At 38.7% G+C, this 25,636-nt stretch overlaps 1 protein-coding gene across 1 annotated transcript in view; it reads right to left on the bottom strand.

Annotated features, from left to right (window-relative positions):
- Window positions 1–25,636, bottom strand: part of LOC124155504 (neo-calmodulin-like) — a 110,031-nt gene that overhangs the window by 16,655 nt on the left and 67,740 nt on the right. Inside the window, exon 2 of the mRNA XM_046529376.1 lies at window positions 185–410. Within this exon, the coding sequence (XP_046385332.1) occupies window positions 185–410 (226 nt within the window). The remainder of the gene's footprint in view (window positions 1–184; window positions 411–25,636) is intronic.

Here is a 25,636-nt window from a genome sequence, read left to right as displayed (position 1 = left end):
TCTCGTGGTCACGTCTACCTTTGCGCGGCGGCAAACGAATGATACATTACTCGTCGCCTGAGAAATATTTTCTCCGATACATTATTGCTCTATGCTCCTGCAAATATACATCAGCTCTCAGAATGCGGTCATTTTTCATTTGCAGATTCAGAACCACCCCATACCCCAATATATTCGCTCTCACCCTTCATCTGCGCTTTGGACACTTTGCCGTTGGCTGGAGGTCTCGCCGCGTCCGCCTTCTCCGCCTTCGGCTCCTCCGCTCCCGTGGCGGCAGAGGCCTCAGCGGGGGTGGGCGTCTCCTGTGGGGGCGACTGTTGCCCCGCTGCCCCCTCCTCGCCTCCCGCCCCGCCTCCGCCCCCCTCGGCCGCCCCGTCCTTTTCCTCAGGGGTCAGGTTCGTCTGGCGAGTCTGCGAAGCGAAAAGAAAACAGTGGTCAAGGCACATTTTTTAATTTTAATTTTATATACATCACCCTGAAAAAAGCACCGTTAGACCTTCACATCGGGGGGCCAGAGCAAATAACAATAGACTATCACAAAAGTCCGGGAACAACCTATCCGCGCGGGACTTGAACCCGGGACTTTCGTTTTGGCGGGCGAGAACTGTAGGTACTTTACATCAGCACCCTCGAATTATAGCAAAATAAACAATTTATTTAATACGCTTGCTTAGGGGAAGCATGACATATGGGGTTCATCAATATAGTGGACTTAAAAATGCACGTCAGTAGAGACGCTTCTGCTGACTTCGCGTTGAAAGCACCTCGTCCCCTCCATGTACCTCTATGGATAGATCCGTATTACGGCGGTCTAGGAATTTTGATATTGCGTGAATGCATGCTTTGCAGTGCTGCGCGAGTGATACATAAATTCATGGAGGGATTTGGCGGAGAGGCCAGTGACGGTCAATCCCGTTCGAGTTGCCCTCTCGCTCTCCCCGCCCTCGTGCTGCTATGGAGTGAATAAACCTCCACCTGTGGAAATTGTCCCTATCTCTCAGGGATAAGTCTTCTTTTCTGTCGTTGTCTCGATGGGAATGTTGTCTTTGTTGGGAATTGGGAATGGGAAGCTTATAATGGTGGGATATCGGGCGTGTGCCGCTTTCGATTTGTGCAAAATTTCGATTCGTCGAAAAGAATTGCCTTCCTCAAGAGAATCCATTCTTCTCTTCACTCGCGTTTTTCTTGATCCTGAGTAGTGGTAGGAAGGAAAATTCATTCTTATCCCCAAAATGAAGAGCCAAAGTTTTGTCTTTGCTGAGACTTAAGATTTCATAATGTGAATACGAGGGTTATCAGTAGATCCAAGTGAAAGACGCTCAAGTGGAAAAAAATCAATTTTAATTTAAATATTTCAAATTTGTCACTGTGAGATCCTGAATCCCTTCAATTTTGTTTTGTTTATTCATAAATCAGAATAACTTCTTCTCACTGAAGCCTGGTGTAGCTAAACATGTAAATGTAAAAATATCTTTATTTAGCACCTAGTTATATGCTGCCTAATGCTTTTGTTCTCTGTATTTGCTTGTCAATACTCTCACTTGGCATTTCTTGCTGTTCTTGAGCAAACGTTTTCAGGAAATCAGTACGCAAAATTTCTGAAAAAGTGACTAAGGTGAGGATAGGTAGCTCGAAAAGGATTAGGAGTTTTTTCTTTCATTTTTTTAATCAAAATGTCTTGGGATCATATTTCGTACCTATGTCGAAGTTAATCTGCCTGCTGACACATTTTTGCCATCATTTATCATACCTGTTGTTTATCATTATACAATCATGAATGATCTAACGACTCACTCTGTATTCTCCCCATATAATTAAACACTTTCCTCTCTTTGTGAACCATACTGAGAACTACTTCCGAAGTTATATATATACTTATATTTGTATTTTATCGTCTTCATCTTTGTTTTAACTTTAATAAACCAACTTTTTCAATAAAAATAGTTAGATATTCGAGTCTCTGAAATCCATTCTCATCTTTCTCCTTCAAGACTCATGTTGGCAACACACAGAGTATACTCGTCTAAAACTCGTTAAGATGTAATTCTACCACCTAAACTATCAATTTTCCAACGGTTTTCAATTTTAAATGGTTTTCCTTTTCCTCGAATGGACTCCTCGCGATTAATTCGTTTTTCCTGATTATAAGTTTGGTCTCTTACCATTCAAATAAAGACTCATCCTCGCTTCAATTTTGACTAGTTTCTCTAGATGATGAGGAAAGAAACTGTTACCATTACCGTGAACATGCTGAAATTCATTTTCTCGCGGATGTTTTTAGTACTCCTCACAATATTGCGTTTCTCATCTGGTACAATTTCATGGCCACAGTCCAACCCTTCTCACTGTTACGCTGAGAATCCCACGCAAATCTCGATTATCCCTCTGACATTTCGCGCTTGCATCCACGCGTCCTCCTGTCATGGAATTTCACAGGCCTCGGTTATAGTCGAAGAATCTGCTTTAATGTCCCTGTCCACATTAAAGGCGAGAGAACCTAGCCCCATGTTGGTCGAGGGCTTTTAAATTCTGAATCATCCTCTCCTGTGTTAGCGGTGAGAGACCTTTTTTTGATAACAGCAATTGTCTTTTCATTTTGGAAACTTCCCTAACGAGTGCTCCTCTCTGCGTGATGCTAACCTTTCTTCTTTAATCCCGAGAAATACGGAGTTCTGGGAAAGTGAGTGACCGCATGTTCTAATCATGTTTTTCCAACGGTTCATACCACTAGTAATTTTTGTGTCAACATTTTAACATTGGTCAGTTTCTACACAATGTTGTATTACTCAGCAATTTAGACAAAACCGACCATAATTGGTCGGCGATTAAAAAGTTTTTCATCATTTCGTGATAGGCGACAATTGTGTTTTTACATGGTTGTGAAGAATTGTCGCTAAATTCAGTCGTAAACTATTTTTTCATAGTTATTTTAGTTATTCACCGTTATAATTTTAAAGTAAAATTCACATATTTTTTGTTATTTCTTTGATGAATTTCTGGATCTAACGTAGGCATACGTTAAGTTATGATCGAAAAGGTATTTTTAATGTCGAATTCGATCGTCAATTTTCATTTAGTCATCTCAAAGTTTGAACAAAATGTTGTGTTTTTTTTGTAATAGTCTCCACATGGTGCCGATAATGAAGCAAACTTCGGAATTAGCAATTTCAGTGTACAAAAAAGCAATGTTTATGTTATAAATAGCTTTAAAATGGCCAGGGTATGGTTTTTGAAGCACGAAAATTGAATTAGATAACAATCTATACTGTATGCATCCATGTAAATTGCCAATTAGCGCTATGTTAATGGCTTTTCTTATTCTGTAGTAAATATGTTGAGAGATATTATTTTTGTTATGCGGGGCGTGAACGTATTGCGTGAGACTGATTGAAAATTCTGTGAATTTGGAATATGCGATCGAAATTCCACCTGAATGCTGATCATGCTCCACCAAATAAACAAGGATGACTTTATAATAAAATAAATTTAAATACACTGAATGACTATTTTGAATAATTGCTCAGAACTACTCAGCAAGTGTTCTTTAATGGAGCCAAAATCAATTCGGATTGAAGGTTCATGATTAAAGTAACAGCAAATGAGTTAATCGAGGACACTACCCACTTCCATTAAAGCACAGCAAGTGAGAACCTCTTACGATTTTATCTGCGCACCATTTAATTAAATCATGTAATTTATTTTTTTTCGACCTAATTCGAATTTCTAGCCTTCAAATTCATGTGAATCACTTGGTTTGATCAGCGGTAGTACCATCATTACCCAAGTAAATTGGATTTTGAACGAAAAAAAAATTCGTTTTCTTCAGGCGTTCCCCCTGCTCAAAATTAATTTGAAATACTGCTTGCTTTTTGCAAACATGCTTTTTCCGCCAAGGCCTTATTTCCCCCGAGAGAAGAAGTACCTGCTGAAGATCTGGACCTCTCGACCTTTCAAGAATAAATATGCGGACAATCCCACTCACGTTTGCGTTAGAACAAAGTTCATTTACCTCATATCCAAGAACATTCACCCTTTGCGAGATAGACTGTGACGGTGCTCCCTGAGCAATGAGCAAAAACATCAAAGAGCAAACATCATTCGCGTAGACTCGGGTCACTCGAATTCACACCGGATGTTTAGCCAATTAACCTGCTCAGGCATCTATTATTTATCTCTGTGGATTTTTTAAAGAAATTTCATGGAATGTTCGTAAGTTTTATTTGAACTTTGCCGTTTCGAGAATTTCCACCGTCGTCCCTTGTTTCCGAGATTGACCAAATGAATGTCACTATTCAGTGCAAGGTGTGATTTAAAGCGGAAAATAACAAAATATACCTCGTATAAATTAAATTATCACTTCCGTAACTTCCATATGTTCACAGTATTTAATAAAAAATAATATTTTTTTACGAAAGATTCATGTTAAAATCGTCACACAAAAACCAAGTTTCAACGTATCACCATCGTTTGGATGTCAATCACGCTTGGCGTTTATTGATTGTAATCTTTGTAAACATATTTTTTTCCTGATAAAATGCATATTTGGATAATTTTCGTGAACAACAGGTGGTTAAGATAAAACCTCAATCGTGTGAAGTATTATTTGCAAATTTGGTCTTTTTAAAATTATATTTTTCTATTGCTATTCGGAACAATATAGATTCCTTGCTGCTTTTCATTGCACTCATAAAATTTTTAAAGGCAAATCAGGATATTTTTATGGAAATTTTTACCCAGCTTGGATACAATATTTTTTAATGTTTGAGGGTGCCTTAAAGTCTCCCTCGTCAGATCCCCTCCTCCTCCTCCTGGAACTTGTAATCGGATCTCGTTGGGCGTGGGATTTTATTTTTTGAGAATTTCGATCTCGCTCCAGTTCGTGACTCATTTAATCCAATCTCGGATGCTTCTTCAGGAAATTGCCGGTCCACGTGGTTCATCTTTACGTGCTCCACTTGCAGCAGAAAAGCCCCCTCAAGAGACATGCACAACTTGATTTTATTTTCTTCGCGACGCGATTCCCCATGAAATTTGAAGGAATTGGATTTGCAAAAATTGAGTGACTCTAATTTTAAATTCTAATTTAATTGGTATATACATAGGTAATATATTTAAAAAACGAAATTTTGAACGGATAATAGGAGCTACGAAGGGTGAAACTGATGATTTTTAAAGTATGCTTTTGCATTTTTGTCTCCTCCAGAGCGTAAAATGCTGAAAAATTTTTCTCTGAATATTAGTTTAGTTTAGCGCGTTTTTATCTCTCACTAACGAGGTTATAGGTTTTCATCACTCTTACGCCACTACTTGGGTGTCGCCTCTAGTCATAGACTCACTGTTCTCAGAATTCAATTTTGTGCATGTCAAATTATCTTTTACAAGTCTTTTATTTAACATGGGGTAGTACGATTTGCTTTGTATTAAAACTTTTAAGGGATGCCAGTAAATAAATTATCATGTCTGCAAGAAAAATCTCAGTGAATATCTTTAACTGTAGTTAAATTAGAAATCAATTGATTTTGTTAAAGAATTGTAGTAATTTCATTTAAATGTTTAAATAAAAATTAATTTGCGGTTCTCTTCGATTCCATCACTATTATATACTTTTGAATCGGCGAATGCGTTCGTTTTTATGTAGCCCTGTTGTCAATTATACGATTTAATGCTATTTTTAAAACATGAAGTGATTGTTTTCTTCAGGAATTTCTAAGGCTTATGTATTCTCACTGTTCTCCGTTCCATTGAACCTAAACTCTACGAGATAGATTTTGATGTCTCAGATTATCGATCATAAGTTACTCTTCTCTGTTTTCTGCGCGAAAATCTTTTCGGTTGGCCGCAAGTTCTACGTCTTATTTACTTTCTCCGATATTGGATCTTTCATCGATTAAGTATTACTTCTGTAGTACGTGTTTTTTCGCATCTTTTAGTTTTATTTCTACACTGAAATGTTCGCCTTGGCATGCGATTCAATTTTTTCTTTCTTTCTGGAAGTTGAAATGAAAAAAATGATGGAAAGTGAGAGCTACCTGTTTCAAATGATAGTAATGCTTCTGAATTTTGGAGGAAATAGAGGGTGAATGCTTCCAGGTAACATACGAGTACATGTATGAACAGATGTTAAAATATTTCTAACGCATTTCAATACATATCCATTGTCAATGAGGTTGAACATATATTAAAAAAAGCACAGACTCGTGGCCTTAAAATAATTGTTTAAGATTTACGTGATAGTTATACCTGGTGATGGAGCCGTTAATAACATGATGGACTTTTCCATGGAACGGATGTGCGAGGTGGCAATTATAAATTAGAATGGGGAAGTTGCATGAAATTTTTTTCATCGAAATAATATATGATTCTTATAGAAATTTTCACCAGGAATCCATTTTCACCAATAAAACTTCTCGTAAACCATTGATTTTATCATGAAATTCATTTAAAACAGTAAGATGCGTCTGCAAACGCGAAGTTAGCTCTGATTGTTGGTGACGTCATTTCTCCCTACGGCGTTTTCGTTTTGCATGTACGGCCGCAGAAGCTACAATGAAGCAGTCGTTGAGTAAGTGAATATTTCGGTATTGTTTTAATCCGTGTTTTCTCTCAGACATTTTAAGACGTTATTAGTCACGTCAAGTATATTTTATCCATTTTCTGTATTCGTAGAACAAGAATATATCGAATATATGCGAAATGGAAGACGGTTTCGTGAAAAGGCTGTTGCGATAATCTCCCAGAGGTGAATTCCATAATGATGGCATTATATTTTAAAATTAACCCAGACTTTTTGGCTGCAGAATTTAGAGAAGTGAAGGCTTCGCGGTAAGTTTTTCTAGTTTATTATGGCATTACTGGACCAGCTTTTACGAACACAGTAGTAGCTAATCGGCCTCCGTTGAAAATTTCTGCATGAAATGTTGATGCATCTAGTTAGTGCAAATATAGTTTATATGACACAAGTTATGATTTTTTGCTTTCTGTATGATATCAGCTTTTTGATTCAGTATGTTGTGAAATGCTTTCTGTGCACAGATTTAAGGTAATTTTTCTGTACACATTATACACATCATACTATGTACAGTTTTAAGGTGTGTTCTGTATGCATACTGTCTGAAGTGTGTACAGGTTTTGAAAGGTTATGAACTTTTGTAGCCGCTTTTATAGTGGCTGCTTAACGATAGGCATAAGCATAAGATAATACAGCTTTTAATGTTAGCTATTAAACTTCTATTAGATGCCTACAAAATAATTATAAGCTATTTAGCAAACGTATGACAAAATTCAATCATTTATGTTAAATAGTATTAGGTGCGCAACTAATCTCTCGCTGTTTTTCAAATGAAAAATACATCTTTATTTTAAAAAAAGGTTATAAATGAATCATTAAAAGAATTTTCCGTCGCTTCCTAAAAAATTTCCCCATCATTGAGGCAGGGCCCGAATATCGTTATGGTAGAAGTGGTTGTCTTTTAAAGCTATCCTCTAATCCTGCTTTTTTGCACCAAACGGTTGTCAATGCAGGAATGAAGGACAAGCAACTTATATTCCCTGACCTTTCTTATTACTCTCTCTGCATGGGTCCTAAAGCTTTCTATTTGCTTAGTTAGCTTAACTTCATCTTGAGAGCTCTCTACATTCTTGGAAACTCTTGGTGGTCTAATTAACTCTCAAATTTTTCCACTGAATGAGTGAACAGTTAGTTTGAACGCGCGATCTACTTTTACTCCACAGCCTTTTAGAATGTGCTCAAGAAATCCAGTCTATGTGAATGACACTATCTATTGCCCGGCCACCATTACCCCTCGAAATGAAATTTTCTAAAGAAGAATCATATGATTTATTTTTTTTGATTGAGTTTAGATAGAAATATTTGAGCTATAAACAATTCATTGATTTTATAGTAATGTTAAAAATGATTCCTTTTGAAATAATTGCGTTTGAAAAAACATTATTCCTATTTTTCTTCACTATCAACAGTATAATTAGTGCACTGATTAGTACTGTAAAAAAACGGATTTAGAGTTTCCTTTGCAATTCACTTTTTTACTTTATACCTATCGCAGCGTAATAAAATAAGCGCAATTTGTTATACTGATCGCAGTAAAAAGAACTGATCCATAAAATAGAAAATGTCATTCACTGCAGTGAGTACTGATCTATTTTTTTATGCTCCAATTCAGGTTAAACTTTGCCAAATTGGGTTACCTGGCTTTTAAATTTCTATTTCTAAACAATCAATAGTTGACTCTACATGTGAAGGCGAGCAGGAAAGGGAATCGGCATATTAAGCAACATCTTATTTTTGTCAACCCAAAAAAACTAGATTTTTCAAAAGACTAGCCACCGGAATAATGGAAGCAGAGAAATATCGTGCCGCTGTCGAGGGTGAGACATTGAGATCTTCTAGGCTAAAATATTGAAGGATTTGTTGAGTCTAATTTTCCTGAACATAGCAATAACAGGTAACCCAGTCTTTCCTGATAGCATATCGACAATAAAATAATTTTCACAATCTACTCTTAAATTCAATGCTGCCTTTTTCCAAGAAAAACACAATATACTTGACCCTTTGGCTACATATCTCCCTGTCTGATTCCATGTTAGTCACTTATCATATTCATAGGAGAAGTAGCAGCATTGGCGGAAACAGGTTTCTTTTCTGAACATCAACAATTTTTGATTCTGGTTTCAATTGGCATGACTTTACCTGACCTCGACTTTCCACCACTTCCTCTGGTTGTATTTCCTCCTATGGCTCTAAGTCAGTTGATTGGAGGAGGTGGTGATTATGCATCAGTGAGTTTCTTACAAATTATACACTGCTAGGTAGCAAATATGGTTTCGAGGGAGTTCAGTTGGAATACTATGCATGTGAATAAATTGATTTCGGAGAGAGGGAGGGTAGCCTACTGTATGCACCCTTTAAGTATTCTTATCATGATTAATCATCGACGAATTCAAAACATACGATAATTATAAGACTTCGGGTACTACGAAGGCCGTCAACCTACGATAACTCAGCAAAAACAGCATGCAAGCGACACTGCATGCGGGTACTGCGCGAACAGGGCAACTGCAAGTGCTCCGCACCACACGCTCAAGTCATTTCCAGCATAATTCTGTCGTAATTACTAAAGGTAAAGTGATCTTCACGAACAAATCCCGTCGTTTTCGTCGACATCGTTCTTCCTCTTCATCGCCTTAACCCACTTCTTTCTTCTCGCTTTAGTATTCGACATAAGGACGAATATTTTATTAGAATTTCGTGATGTATTTGAACGCATCGGCACCACGCAATATTTATTATTCGATATTATAAACAGCACTTCACGTAGGTAAACATACCGTCTTCCTGGCGTACGTATACCGCAACAATCTCGAAGCTCCACGCCTCGGACGTTAGCAACTCTGTTTGGGGAGAAATGACGTCACTCCTCTTGGACACACTACTTTCGTTCGCACCCCCACTCCTCCACTTTGACCTTTAATATCTTGAAAACTAACGCTAGTATTGAAATTTCCCTCGGTAGATATTCTTTCCTAGATGTTTACTACATTTTGACAGAGTTTTCAAAAAATGTGAAAATTCCCCATTAATTGAGTGAAATTGTTGGTCAAAAACCAAGTGTTATAGTATACTCGCGTAAAGAACTTTAGGAAAGTTAATGAAATCTGATAAGTACTTCTTGTTCTCTAGTTACCTAGTTAATTAGATCCCTTAAGAAATTGGTTTTTCTAGTATGCTGTTATATTTTAATATGGCTTTAACTAGATTAAATTTTAACCATCCATGTTTTAACCTTCTTTCTTGGACGCTAGCGAGAAATTCTGAGTGCAATTTTATAAAATGCAGCACCTAAGGAAAAAAAGCATAATGAAGATATTTTTTATAAACTTATACGGATTTTTACATTATGTAAGTGGAACTAATAATGATTTACGAGAATAAAAATTGTTTATAGTGTATCCTGAACACTCATCATATCCCTTTAAATAAAACTCCACTTTATCTGATGGAGTTCTTTTACTGTCGATTGATGAAATAATTACTCAAAAATTTTAAGAAAATGTTTACTAGGTTCGTTCTCATTCCTGCTGAACATCATTGAAAAGATCAGAACACAATACAGATACACGGCAACGACACCGCTCGATAATTAAGTGCCTGCATATTTTCATGTAAAAGTGGCAAAATAAGTATTTTGTCACGAAAAAATATATAAAATAACTTTTATGGAAATTGAAGTTTTTGGCCGCTATTTCCGGATACCATATTTTTGTTATCTTTCTTCGTTTTGCTTTTATGGGCTCAGTGGAAGTGGCATATCTGTCTCGTCGGAAAATAACTAGGACTCGGGTTTGAGCTCTGACTGAGCAGCTGAGTCGGTTATTTTCATCCGATTAGGTCAGTGATGTGGTTTTCAAGTCTCGATGTTGTACTGAAAATCGAAAAAGTACGTCGAGCCAAGAGCTGATCTAGCATAGAGCAAGAGATGATCTATCTATCATAACCGAGAAGGAGGAGCTAGAAAATATTTCGTGACATCAGTATAAGTCCTCGTTATTTATCATTTATTACACTTTATACTAGTACTGTCTTCTAGCTTTGTTTTTTACTGTCTCTTTCCCATTCATATATTGACTATTCTTTCATCTACAATAAAAACTCATAAACTTCGGAGTAGGATTTGATTAAATTTACACTGTGGAGTCAAAAGTGATTTAAAAATTGGACATTTTTTTTATAAGAATAATCATTTGCTCGTTATAAAGTCGATGACTAATGAATCAACTTAGAAGAAGATTAGCGTTCCTGTATTATGTGAATGCATTTCACGCCAAATTATACCTTCGTATATTATATAATGCTTAAATTCAGTTTACTCTCCATTTTTCCACTGCCCACCTCCACCTTTGTTAAGTCTCGATTACACTTACACTAGCATATTCAGTCATTGGATACCTGTTTTGTTTAAGGGCAATGGTAGGCGGTAGGGGTTAAAGATTTCCTACATTCCCTTATCCCTCCTTTACGTATATTGTGTTAATTGTCCTCTCTGAACATCGAATTTTCAATATTCACCATTATTTATTGGTTTATTATCGAAGGCTTCTATTTTTTACCTCTTCAGATGTCTAAGACCTATGAAGTAACGGACTTCTACCTATTAAGGCTACATTTTCTTGTGGTTTACAGTATTTAATGTTTAAAAAATAATAATATGTCTTTATTAACACAAAAAATATTCATATACACAAAATAAAAGGAATCTGAAGTTTACCGCTGAGTCGTTAAGGATTTGTAAGCAGGTGTCACCATTTAAATATATAATTTTTTGTCAACATTTTCAATTTTTTATATGCAGTATACCTATCCTAATCAGTAATATTTCATATTTCATTGCTCAATTTTTCATTAGTTGTTACGGCTACTATCTGGTCGGGTAAAACCAAATTATATATAATTGCAATGAAATTTTTTTTTGAAATATTAACGATGCAACACGGAAAAAATGATTGGGTAAAAATTATCATACTGGAAACTTACGTTAAAATCCTAATTTTATGATTTTCAAAATCCTTCATTTTCGTACGCCACGTCGGTTTTTATAATCCTTTTTATTTTAGTTATTTTTATCATACTGCTGTGGCCATTTTGATAGAATTTATCAAACTGATTTGGCCATTGTTACCGAAATATTCAATTTTCATAAATTAAAGAAATATTAATACCGAAAAATTCAAGTTTGATAAATTTCATCAAAATTTGATAGTTCTAACTAAACTTTTTTTTGAGTTAAACTACGTTTATTTGGCCTATTTATACCTTTTTAACGTAGTTTTCTCCTCAGAGAACTATTACTTCCAAGAATATGGCAGATCTCTCAGGGAGACATGTTACACCCACACGGACTCTCCATTGGAAGTGGTTCTCCTTTCTCCATCTCGACTTTCAACCACTTGGCGTGCACATCCCTCCTCGCCGTCACTCTGCCTCCCGCTGGACTCCCATTGGCCGAACAGTCGTCCACGACGTGGTTCGAATCCGAAAAAAGGGCAACCCACCTTCCTTTCTCTCCTTCACAATGAGTCGAAGGAATAGGTTTCTTTTTACGAGCGCACTCTCGGCTCAGGGTTCCCTGTTCTTCTCACCCATTCGGAGAAGGCATTCCAAAATCTCCTCATTCCGCAGTCATCCCAGGGATGCGAATTAAATGTTCCCTTCGTCCGACAGCCAGATGGTAATCGTTCGGCGCCGCTAACAATGGCTCCGCTAATGCCCAATAGTCGCCTCTTTTGGGTTGGCGGAGGTACCTACTTGGGATTCGCGAACTGCATGATTTCGGTGAGTTGGGCGGTTGAGTGAGTTGGGCTCTCACATTCTCGTTGAACTCGGCAGTTACCGCGAGTTTGCGCTGTGATTATCGGGGGTGAAGGAAATCGCATGCATATGCAGCATGCCTCCACAATCTCTGACGTCATTCTGTCGAGCAGAATATTAAAGTGAGAAGTATTTTTAAGATGTTGAATCTTGGACTATGTTAAAATTCGAAAAGACATCGTGGTCTTATGCAGTTAGTCCATTCCGCTGATTCGCGTGGCGTTTAGTGTTTGTGAGACCCCATTTCGTATGCGGGGTGGGCGGAGGAGTTCCTTCTCAGACTAACATGCGATTCCTGGAAACCTTTGTTTTCAGCCAGGCGTATTTTTCCATAAATTCTAGTAAAAAATCTCGGGATCTCCACGGGTGAAAAGATAATATTTTATTCGGAATTTATTATCATATTTATCTTTATTTATTTATATTCAGCTTCCCAAAAACACATTTGACGCATTTACATCAGGGAATTTTAACTATCAATAAAGATCGACAATTATAAACACCTATCCACTGGATATGGGCATATTCGAACTCTTGACCTTCGGTTTGGCGGGCGACTCGCCGCCACCGAATGTGGAAAATATTTATTTGACCTTTTAATGAGATAATTTTTTGTTTTGCCAATTTGCAAGTGAAAGCTAAAGAGAATACTTTCGGACAGAAGTCATTTTAACATATTTTAGCTAACTCTTGAGCAATGCGGAATGAATGTATTGCTTGCTACATGAAGCAGTTCTTCCGTGGGCTGAAATTAAATGCTAATGATATATCAGTACAGTATGGATGTGATTATCGTGAACAGTCAGTGGTCAACTACATGAAAAAAATCTGGAGCCCTTCTTCGCGTTGTAACTAGTCGTAATAATGTTGAAATGCTGACTATTTAACCGCAATTTGTGAGGGTAATCGACCTTTCCAGAATGATATAATTTCTCTGGAAGGAAAATATACATGTCTTCGGGCATCAAAAAAGAAGTACTAATTGTTCGTTGAATCGTACCTTAATAAATATCAACTGTGAGGACTGGTTGTAGAGATATAATTTGCGAGTTACATTGACTTCCGGGTATTTATTTATTGATAAAATCCACATTAAGCAATTCAACATTTAAAGGTATGCCTTTACTCATCTAATGAACTGATGTCTAGTAAAATAATACCACAAATTTGACATGTTTGCCGTGGTAATTTCAAAATTTGTGGAAAAATCATGATAAAATAATAGAAAAGGGTCATGAGTCTGGCTGACCTATTATGGCGATCGTATTTGAAATCCATGTCAGAGTAGGCGATTTTAGTTCGAGCCAGGCAGATTTAGTTCTACCACGCACGTGCGTAGTATTTCTCGTGCGTTCTTATTCCTACGTTAATGATTCCTCCAGTGAATATACTCTTTCGGAAGTTATAGCAGCTATTCCGCAGTGAACTGTAACCCAGAGACACATTTCACATCACATTTATATTTCCTACCTATTACAAAATTTCTATTTTTTAATTGGGTATAGCCCTGAAATATGGTATTTCAACTAATGCCGTGTTACTTTTAGCCTTTTATCTTTTTCCTCCGTGAAAATACGTATCGTCCGTTTTAAAAGTATGTATTCTGCTGTATGGAAATGAGTATCAAAAATCCAGAACCCCCGTTCTAGTCTTTAAGTCAAGAGCCTTTGATTATTGCCAAACAAATATTTCGTTCAGTAGGGAATTTGGGCCATAAAATATTACCGTTTATTAGGTAAGATCTTCTTTCAAATGTGTCAATCGTTAACATAATGGAATAAAATTATTTTATTCCAGTAAAATTAATGTCTCCGTGTAACAAAGAATGCCCAAGGTACACAAAGTCATTTTATCCTTTTCTCTTTGTAGTAGATTCCATTCCATTTGTGGTAGATTACATTCCTACCATTTTTTCATAGGGTCATTAAGCTTATCATAGTTCGAAAGAAATTATCTCAATTTTTTAGCGCCGAACGTTTTGAGTGATGATTTTACTGCAGAGAAATTCAATGATCGGTAACTGATACGTATTGCTTTTGCTAATTGTATTTTATATTTTACTTATCATTTTTTATTTCATTCAGTCCAATTGCTCATTCATATCCGAGGGGGAGATTTCTGTTCAAAACTCATTCAATTTTTGCGTGACTTTCAGAACTGTACCATTCAAATCTTTGAAATGTAAATGTACCCGCAGCCGATAATCGGCTGAGAGATCGTTAGAGGGTTCCATCTCGTTGCATTTCAAATCGGTTGATATTTGTCTTACGCGTTTGTTCAGTCGTTTGAAAGTTAAATATTCCAGCGATTAAATATTCCATTACATATTCAATAAACAGTTGATCGTAGAAGAAACACAGCTTGTGCATTGAAGTAAATCATTCGAATTTCAATGCATACAAGGTTAGTAATTTCAGGTGTAGTAATTTCGAATAGGTATTCTCTATATACGTCTATTTTCATGCATATCTGCTCACTACCTTATACTCTTCGAATAGGATAGCCCTTTCATTGACCCCATCTATCGTGTTGATTAAATTTAAGTGTGAAGAAAATTTAGCAGTGTGTGAAATTATTTTTATTTCCCTAAGAGGTATTTTTAAAGTTCATTGTGGATTTCATTCCTCATTCATCCATTCATCGAACCATTCCAACAGTTGGGTTGATTCACTGAGAGAATGTTTTTCTTTTATCTCTGAGTGTTAGCCCGGCCCTATCAACATCCGAAACAACGGAGCCAGCTTGAGGTCCTTCTTGGACTAATGGTTCACCGGACCACCTAAATTCTCAGTTCCGAATTCAAATCTGATAATATCTCGGCAATGTAGTCGAAACGTTCGATACTAAGAGCTATTGAACCCGGTGTACCACACCAACTACCATAGAATCTTGCTGTGTGTTATTTATGACAAACTTATTATGAATAATTTTGTGTGCAACAAAAATCCGTGGTGAATACAAACTATGCTTCAATAAATATGCCTCTTTTGTACCTAGTGTCGTTCGGAGAGTCCGAGGAGATAAAGAATCCATAGTATTTGGAGTGGAGTGGTTTCGACAAATTTTGGAACCTGCCCGAGTCCTCGAGAGTTGCGTACTTGCAGTAAAGAACCGCGGGAATTGAATGGCACGCGGAGGAACAATCTCAACCAATATGGTAAGAAATGATCGAATGTTTATAAGTCATGTCGTGCATTTGAATGGGATATTTCTAGCACAGGAAATCTCCCGTTTGAGTACTGCGAGAAGGATTTTTATTTGTGTGAGGAATACGATAAAATTGTCATAAATACTACCTCTTTGCTTTGTGCTGCTATTATTTGCCTGTAATTAAAATATTTTGGTATTTAAGTACGGGATATATACGAAAATTTCCCAGCTATTTGTGCGTACTATATAATCAGACAAAAACTTCACCCGCGATACGGGATACTCGATCAGCCATTCATGGAAACCAGAAACAATGACAAGTTCGACGACGGCCAGTCAGAAACGACCCTTTGCACGGCCTGAAGATATGTAAACCTAGACAAAATTTTGAGCCAGCACTCAACGCCCTGAGGACGATGACAGCGTTAGCCATGGAAACGTCAGCTCTGACTGAACATCTCACCTGCTGGGAATCCTGTGAAGAATTCATCCACATCGTGCGCCACGAAAGCACCAAGTCTTATGATATAATTTTTGTTTTTTTTTCCCCGCGAAAAGTTGCAGTAAAGTTTTCTCGGGTTTCGCACCGGGTCAGGTCCTCCATATGTCCTTCTAACGTTTCGATGAGCTACCCGCACGTACTCACTAACTCTCACCCACGGATTTCTGTATATATCGTATACCCCGAGGCTTGGAGGAAATGGCATTGGATTCCTGAATCCCTGATGAAGATGGGCGAGTTGTTCATCGAAACGTTGGAAGGAGACATGGAGGACCTGACCCGGTGCGAAACCCGAGAAAACTTTACTGCAGCAAGTCTTATATTTGAATCCCTATTTGACGTCGACGATCCATAGTCATCACACCTGGATTTCATTTCTCATTCGTCGATTAACCACTTCCGTTTCCTCCCCCTCTTGCTCCCTCCCTCCCCACCCACCCCCTGTTAACTACCACATGGGCGTGATTTATGGCTTTTTTATTCTACCTTTCTGATTATATTATTTACTTCCCCCCATTCGCTCACATTAGGCTTCGTTCAATCAATTTAAATTCTCTCTCCGCTCTCCTTTAAGCCTCGGTTTTCGCCATGCCTTCTCTTGAAAATATGGGATGGCATCGCCTCGCTCGCTTCTTCCCCATTAAGAGGGCCACAATAAATCAACCTGCGTGAATTAATCTTCCCTTGCCCCCGTCCTGCAATGCCAGCCAGCCAACCCCGAATCAGTTTTGCGTTCTCTTTCCCTCATATTCATCTTTATGCGATTTTTTTTCAGCAAATTTCAATTCGGTGTGCAGATTTTAATTCACACGTTTCAGCAGGGGAAATCATGTCCCCGCCTATTTTGACTTTCATCTAACAATTGTCAACTAAGCTTGTCTTGACCTTTCCAACAATATTTTCCCGTTCTCATTCTCTCCTCATTTCTGGGTACGACTCATTTCTCTCCTTTCTATCCAACGTCATTTTTTTCGAGGCGACCGCGAGCAAAACCTAGCAGTTGCAACCATAAGTTGTGCTGTCACTGGAAGACTTATCCTGTGTTGTTCATGGTGGTGTGGTCATTTACAAGTTTTTCGTTGCCATTTTTGTAGACCTGCAACTTTAATTTGCCAGCTCCTTTTTTTTTTAATTTTCATCCATCCCTTGAAAAGGTGACCTTCGATCCTGTTATGAACTCAATCATTATTACTCTTCCTCTTGTAGCTAACCGAACAAAGATATCTTTCAATGCAAAATTAGTAAGTATATATTTATGCATAGGGCAGTTGGTATTGCCTCCATTGCATATTTAAATCAGATCTCGAGTTACATACCTAACGTGATGTCGTATCTAGTGGTCTACGTTGCTTTGGCATTGGTGGCTTGCCTCTCAAGTCTGGATATCGCAGTTCGGAGGCCAATGAACTACACTCGAATGATTTACACTCGATTGAAATTATCTCATCACACTGCTTCAGTTGTACGGATGATATTGATTCTGGTATCTTAGGCATGGCATCCAATTACAACTGTTATGATTCGCGAACTGACGAGTGGCTTCTCTATGACGTGACAATTCGATGGTTGCGCATTGCGTATGCCTCGTTCACTACAATGAACCTCTGCACAGGTAGAATTTTATCTACATAACTTGGGTTATGCGGAATAGTATAGCGGCTCGAGATTCTTAAATTGAGATCATGACATTATGAATGATTTCGTTTCTGTGCGTTGGAAATAACTTTATTTGCTTTAATCCGTCAAATTTTTTCCCAACTAGCAAAGGAACTCGTTTTGAGGCAGTTTGAATGCCGCACGCCCACACTTCCCTCGCCACCGTGTGCATTTGTGTACATTTAATTAATTTAAAATTGCCTAAAGGCCTGGTTACACGGTGCTTTAACACGTACGAGTTAATGTACGTTTGCGTGAGTGATTTTGGTGGACATGTACGAATGTATGAAACAAATTAGAACAGGTTCTATTTTACGTTCATGCATTCGCACAAGTTGGGTGGTTACTTATTATTAATTATTAGTAGGACTTATTATTTGTCCAGATTGTCTTTCTCGTTGCTTAACATATTAAAACTGTCTACACATTAATGAAATCAGTATAAAATCTCATTTTCTCCAAACTCACCAAAATTATTGAAATTGCGCACTTATCACAGCATCCTTGTGAAACTCATCCCCCACCCTTTTACCCACTTACTAATCCACCTTCATCCTTAAGCCTCTCCTTTTCTCCGTTAAAACCACATTAAGTTTGAATTTAATTAATAAATAGTAACGATTTAGCAATGAGGACATGGAAAATAATCTGAGATTGTTGAGGAATATTGTCACAAAAAACGATTGATGAATCAATGCAGTATTATTCGGTTTCAAATTAATTGGTGATAATTGCTTTAAAAGAATAATTAATCATAGATGTGATCAATGACTGAATCAAATATGAGACTATTGGAAGATGCAAACAACGGCTCGGTAACGTAATACTTATACGGAAACGTATGAATCACGATTTTTAAAACGATGCGTAGATTTGAAAGTCGATGAAATATTAAGCTGCGATTCCGATTTCTCCATCTTCCGGTTACTACCGCGTCGATTTCTGGGTGACGACAACTGTATCACGGGAGTGAAACGTGTGGTAATGGGAAGATGGAGAAATTCGAATCTCAACACCGTGGAAACCTTCGTCAGGCGTGAGAATTTCACATATTCAGTGTGGGGAACGCAGATTCTCTCCCTGGGCTACTAGGGGTGGTCACGGGGTTCACCCTAGATTTGAACCCGGGGTTTTCCGTTCGAGTTCCACCCACGAGGCTAACACTCACCCCTAATACACTGCGTATGAGTTCCACGCACCAATCGCGTCCGAATCTTCGGAATCCATTCTTGTCTTGGGTTGTTTACGGTTGGTTGCTCTCTCCGATATCTCTCCTCCCCACCCCCCACCTCCTGCCCCCGCACCTCCCTCCCTCTTCTCGATCGAATCTCATTCGCGGAGACGCAGATCGCTCTCGCCCCTATTTGCTTTTGTGATTTCGGGATGACTCGCCGAGTATTGGAATTCCCTCCTCCTCAAAATCACACCCCAAACACTCAACCACCCGAACGGAAAACGTTAGTGAGCCAAAGGTAAACAGAAACCACGAAATTAAGGCCGTTTTGTTTGCGCAATGAGTTAGACGCGGAATATCTCCTCCTCCCCAACGTCTGTGATCGCTTTGGAGACATCCGTTTGGTCGGGTCGGAGTACGCGCAATACGGTAGTTTCCTTCGTAAAAGAAAACGAAAGGCATTGATTGCGATTCGTTACCCACCATTAGTGTACTCATAATATGCAAATTATTTGGTCTTAGAAATCCCAGTTTAGACGAATGGCAATGGTCAATTTTATCCTCATTTGAAAAAAGGCCAGATTGGCGCGATGCCACTCCACGTGACGTCACAGGGATCTAGTTTCTATACGAGTAGATAGGAGTTTTACATCGCCTGAGATTACCAATGCATGCATGAGGCACAGAGCTCAGGGAAACATGTCTTAATAATCACCTATTAAAAATGCCTAAGTTCGGAAAGTTTCCTTCGTTTGATAAGGTACAGTAGATTCCGTTTAATAGGTCCACCGTTTACTTGGGGCAGCCGCTTAATTGGGGCAGATCTTGAAGAACAGAACCCAATAGAGGAATATCCCAGAGTATTCTCCACTTAACTGGGACAGAATGCCACTTTATTGGGCCATGAGTCGGCGACATAGACTCTATACTCGCCACGAAATTAAAATTTTTTGTTTTCAGATTACTATTTTTTTATATTTTCCTCCTTTGATTTACTCTTATTTTTCACAAATGTTCCTATTCTTGCCCTTTTTGAAAGCTCTTGTTGTTATAGTATCCGCAAGAGGACAGGACTTCTCTTTAATAGGACTTAGTAAAAGACATTCATTCAGCGTCGCCCGTGGCTGTGAAAAATATTTTTAACAATAATGTTATAATTTCCTGGATATAGACAGTTACTTATACCACTTATTTTATAAGAGCGCGACCCGGGTTTCAATGAGTAATCATCATCATCAGGCGCTAATTATAATTACAAATTATAATTAGCGCCTGATGATGATGATTACTCATTGAAACCCGGGTCGCGCTCTTATAAAATAAGTGGTATAAGTAACTGTCTATATCCAGGAAATAATGGAATACCACATAGTTAACCAAGAGTTAGTGAATTTTGTTATAATGTTATAATTCTTAAAAATGATAATAAATTAACTAAACTCGCTGATTTATAAACCAAATTAATAGTTTAATGAACTTATGTTGCATTATAAACATTCTTTAGTCTTCTTTCTACCATTTCAAAGTTTTTTATTCCCATATATGTATTAATAATCCTTATTTAAGCCAAGCGCTACCAGCTAGCAGGGTACTCTGCTACCTTCTAGCATCCTGCGTCGTATCAGCGCTCAAAGCCTCGCCCCAAGGTCACCTCACTTGCGGCAGCGAGAACCAGAACGACGTCACACGGGGTTTTCCCAGCATTCATACTTAGCCGTCGCGTTTACGCGCGCTTGAAAATTTCCACTTTTCATTAAATCGCGAAAAATAGATATCGTCATTTAAAAATGTAAAAGCGTGAAATACGTACTCCAGGAGTAATAATCTTTCGATTTAGGCAATAAAAAATAATAGGAAACCACCCTATTCGTTCTGGAGTTCTCGCTCAGTCCGTCGTATGATATGCGGCATCACGTGGTTAAAGTTATTAATATTTTCTTATCTATGACTGTAACTTTTGGAATTTCCATTGGTAATGTATGAAAAAAAAATACTCTTCTCTGACCATTTTCAAAGAAAAAATATTTAATTATTACCTCAGTGAGCACTTAACGTCAATAAATTAAATTTGTTATAATGATATGCTTTTACAAATTATCTGGATTTTTTATATTTTTCTCTTCCTCCTGATTACTATTATGTTTTTTCATTATGTACTGGGTGTAACTTTTCTTCGGTGAAATCATAGAAAGGCATGAAGCATTCCTAGAGTGAGGGAAACGGTAATATCCCTTGGAAATCAATCATAATTTTGGTAATTGATCGATATTTAAGTCAACTACCTTGCAGGTTTGTAAAACTGTGGGTTAAAATGTTCAACTAAAGCAGAATTTAATCCGTTTTTAATCCAATTATGTGGAAATGGGTTGAGTCCATGCTAAAGTTTAAAGCTTTTGAATTCTCCATTTCGCTATTTTTGTGACGTAATAACGGCTTTTAAACACGCTTTGTATCGCAGGGTTTTACTATGGTCTCAAACGCCACCTATGGAGGGCGCGGTGTACCCAGTGTGATTGGGCCTTACTTTTTCGCAAATCTGAGTTTCATCCCCTTTTAGAGGCTGTCTCCCCGCTGGATCCCATATACTTGAGTTAATCCGGATATGAGGAAACGCTTCTCCCCCACCCCCTGGAGTCAGCCTTAGTATTCTTCCCTCTCCTCCTAAGAGGGTCGTAATCTGTGCAATGCCACCCTCACACAGTGGTTATTTCCCCTCGTTCCCATTCCATCGTCTGAGGAAGCTCTATCCCCGCCACCATCACCCACTCTCATCCACTAGACGGGCAATCGCGTAAACCTTCTTTTATGCGCGACAAACCGAGGCAGAATATATCCTCGAGGCCGCTTGGCTGCTACGAGGATGGCCTCGTTTGCGACTCGGGTGATGGGAAGCTATCACTGCCTTTTTCCCTGTGCAGTGACTGCTTCTCTGTCGTGGGAGATAGCCAGCGTGCAGGGGACAGTACTCGCCGCGGCGTGAAGGGGTGATGCTGCTCGCAGTATCTTACTTCTTCGCCCCTTGCTCTGTCCACTCATATCGGAGCTGGGAGGCTAGGTACGTCAGCACTGCTTGGTTTTTCCATCATGATCTGTGTCCTCTGCGCTCATCTAACGCTGGTTTACGTCTAAAATTTGCTTACCCACGCTGAAGCCTCATATGTGCGATTTGCGTGGGATATTATGGCGATATATTCTCTGTAAATGAGCGGGTGATGTATTAAGTTATAAGTGCACATATGTCACATATTTGGGAGACTATTTATATTATATCATTTAAAAAAAATTTTATTTGACTTTGTAATGTATTTTTAGCATTATATTTTTCCATACGAATTACGCATAGAACTATTGTATAAAGGAATTTATGCTCATTTATTATTTATTTACGTACTGTATATTAGAGGAAGATTTTTTACTTTTTCTGTTGAAGAAATTATATAACACATAAATTACTTAACGCAGAAGACCTCACTGGACGACTGCATCAAAAAGTTGTATGGCTTTCAGCGCCTGCAAACCAAGTGAAGGTAATCGCATGGTCAATCGTATCTCAATTTGACGGCCGCTTCTCAATAGCCGTCGAATCTTGTTTTCTGACGATTGCAGATACCGCCGGCTGCGGACGGGATTCGAGTCCGTGTTGGCTGACGCGGATTTGCGGGATGCGGGACGCTGATTATAGGGATCGAATATCTTAGAGGAATGCTATTAATGTGACTGAAGCTGAGCGCCAACCTAATATTAATTCATTTAGTTATCATCATCATCGTCATTAGTCAAAAAGGCTAAGATTACTGTGGCGCAGCTCTCCAATATGCTCTCATGTCTGCTAACCTTTTCATATTTGTATATTTCTTCTCTTTGACATCTTTAATGAGTTGTCTAACTCATTCGGGGCCGTCTGTTGCCTTTCTTCCCGCCCACTTGCCCTTCGACAAATGTCCTTATCAGTCCATCTTTCCGTTTTGTGTGAAGGAAAAGTACCTTATGTTATGGAAAATATGTCCGAGTATATTTTATATTTTTGCTGAATTGTTTTGCCGGCCTCGGTAGCGGTGGGGTAAAGTCGGGGCCTGCCAAACCTTAGGTCGTGGGTTCGAATCCCGCCTGGGAGGTGGCCCCTATCCAGGGCATGGGTGTTTGTGTTGGACTTTGTTAATCCTCCGTTGTAAAGACTTTTACGTGCTGTTTACGGGGAAGTTGGAAATAAGTAAATCAATAATGCGACAAGTGGTCCTAGGACTCATTAGCCCAGGCTGACTCGTGATAGTTTGAGCCATGTTAGTTATAATCCAGTTTCCTGTCATCAACTATTTTATGAAAATCTATCACAATTTCCATGTTAAATTTACGGTTCAGCCGTCAACGGTTCAGATATAAAATTTAAAGCTTGGAAAAAGACGCTTGTCCTCCCATGGGTACATATATGTACACACCTGTGCACGCAGACATATGAATTTTTACAAATTTTAAGGTTCAGGTTTCTCAAAATAGGAAAATCTTGTTTTTTAAAATTCTATTCTCCAAACCCTGGGCAAAGCCACTCTATTATCCGTGTTTTATACTATTGCACTCCGAGTTTTCCTTGAATGACTGATAGAATGCATTTAAAAACCTGGCTATTTTGTAGTAGGTTTGTCAAGTTTTTAGATTATGATTTTTATTAGATATAATTCTTATTTTGATGCACATCTCCCTAGAGTATTTCAGTGAGTATCCTATATATTTCGCTAGTGACAAAATTCCTCAGCATCTCATTTCACGCTTGTTCCGTCACTGAGAATTTTTGCGCGTGGGAGAAAATGAGAGTTTTTCTCAGGAGCTTGGCTGTCGGTGGACTGGAGAAAATACATTTTCGTTCGTTCGAAATATCTCGGGACAGATTACGACGGTTTCGCTGGCGTCACATCGTGGACTGAGATGAGTATGACGGCGAAGCAGCAGGAGGAGGATTAGGGGGCAGGATGGGATCCACCGCAAATCGCCGTGTTTTTTCTCATCCCTCCCCATCGCCTTCCCGCCGCTGTTGAGCGCCTTTGCGACGGCGGGCTTAAGGCGTTCTGCCGAGTCGGAGGAAAGCGGTTTGTCCACACACAAACTTCAAGCGACGTGGAGTGTTCCCACGGCGCGGCTCCCGCGATTGCATTTGTTGTTGGCGCTGGCGATGATTACGTCTCTTTCATTCACCAACACTCTGTCATAGAAAGAGAGAGAGAGAGAGTTTGCTCCTCGCGAGGGAGCTGCGATTTCTCGGAAGCCACGAGGGATTGGAAATAATGGGAGTGAGGACGACCGGAAAACCGAAGCTTATGGTGGAGACGATGATCGTCTTTTCCCGCAGAGTTTTCGGTTTTCTTTTTCTCTTGCTGTCCTAGCAAAAAGCCTAGATTCTTTAGTTTGAATAGTTGTATCTCGATAGCTAATCAATAGACGCATCTACATTTGCATTTACAAATTACTCCGTAAGCCGCCTCCAGGCTGCGCGTTTCGTCAAAAACTGCTACGGGCGTACAGACAGTGTTACCCAGATGTTAAGCGAATTAGGCTGGGAGCCATTGGAGACTCGGAGGCTGCGCGCTAGGCTTAGATTGCTTGAACAATTGAGAATGGATATCTTTAAGAGAGACACAGAGAACATATTATTAGAACCACACTATATCTCCAGGTCCGATAGAAGCGATAAATTAAGGGAGATGTTTTGCCGAACGGATAGATATGGGAATTCGTTTTTACCCCGAACCATAAAGGACTTAATAAACGCTAGTCCCAACCTCGTTAGAGCTCTTCTTTTTTTATGGTTGTAAACGGCTGGTGTCCTAACACCCCCTGCCACACGCCTTTTAGGCAGCTCGCGGGGTATTATGTAGATGTAGATGTAGAATAGGCGTGTGGGTTTTTGATCCTAGCCCCTTACAAAAAAATAGAATGGTCCAGCCAAGTTACGCCTTACGTTTGTTAAAATCATTTATTTTTCGGGGTAGAAACGAATTACCATACCTATTCGTTGGGAAAAATTTCTCGCTTTATTTATTGCATCTTTCGGACCTGGAAATATTGTGAGGTTCTAACGTAATTTTTCTCCATGTCCCTCTGAAAGATATCTATTCGCAATTGCTCAAGCAATCTAAGCGTAGCGCGCTGCCTCCGAGTCCCCAGCGGCTGCCAGCCTAATTCGTTTAACTTCTATACTACGCTTTCTGTTCTCCCGTCGCATTTTTTGACGAATCATGCCGCTTTCGTTCGTATTTTATAAAGTTCTCGGATAAAATCTTTCAGCGTCGGATCCCATATACTCGCTGTATATTCAAGGTGTGGCCGGACGAGATTGCAATGAAATAATCATGAAATGAAAGGAAATATCATAAAAATTAACCTTATTTTCACAATTTTGGATTCGGTCGTGTATGGAAAAAGGTACGATTTTCGGAAAAAAAGTCGCTCCACTTTGAACTTTAATTGTTCAAGAACGCCTTCATGCATTGAGAAAGAGAGTTCATATTCATATTGAAGAACCGACTCTTATAACTGGATATAAAATATCCAGGAGGAGTATTTCCTAACTTTTGCATGAGCGCTAAAAGGTTTTTTTAAATAAAGCTCTGCCATTTTCGTAATTTAAATATTCGCAAAAAGCTTAAAAGCTCTGTCTGAACCAAATAAGTGCACAATCGACTAATGCATTAATTCGGCACTGAGTGATTTAATTGATCAGTGATGCACCTCATCTTGATGATTTTTTCTCCGTTGTTGTGACGGGAGATTGTGGGGTTGA

The sequence above is a fragment of the Ischnura elegans genome, chromosome 3 (genome assembly GCF_921293095.1).
Source record: "Ischnura elegans chromosome 3, ioIscEleg1.1, whole genome shotgun sequence".
NCBI classification, from domain to species: domain Eukaryota; kingdom Metazoa; phylum Arthropoda; class Insecta; order Odonata; family Coenagrionidae; genus Ischnura; species Ischnura elegans.
The sequence above is the reverse complement of the archived record's forward strand: the minus strand, read 5'-3'. Positions and strand labels throughout refer to the sequence as shown.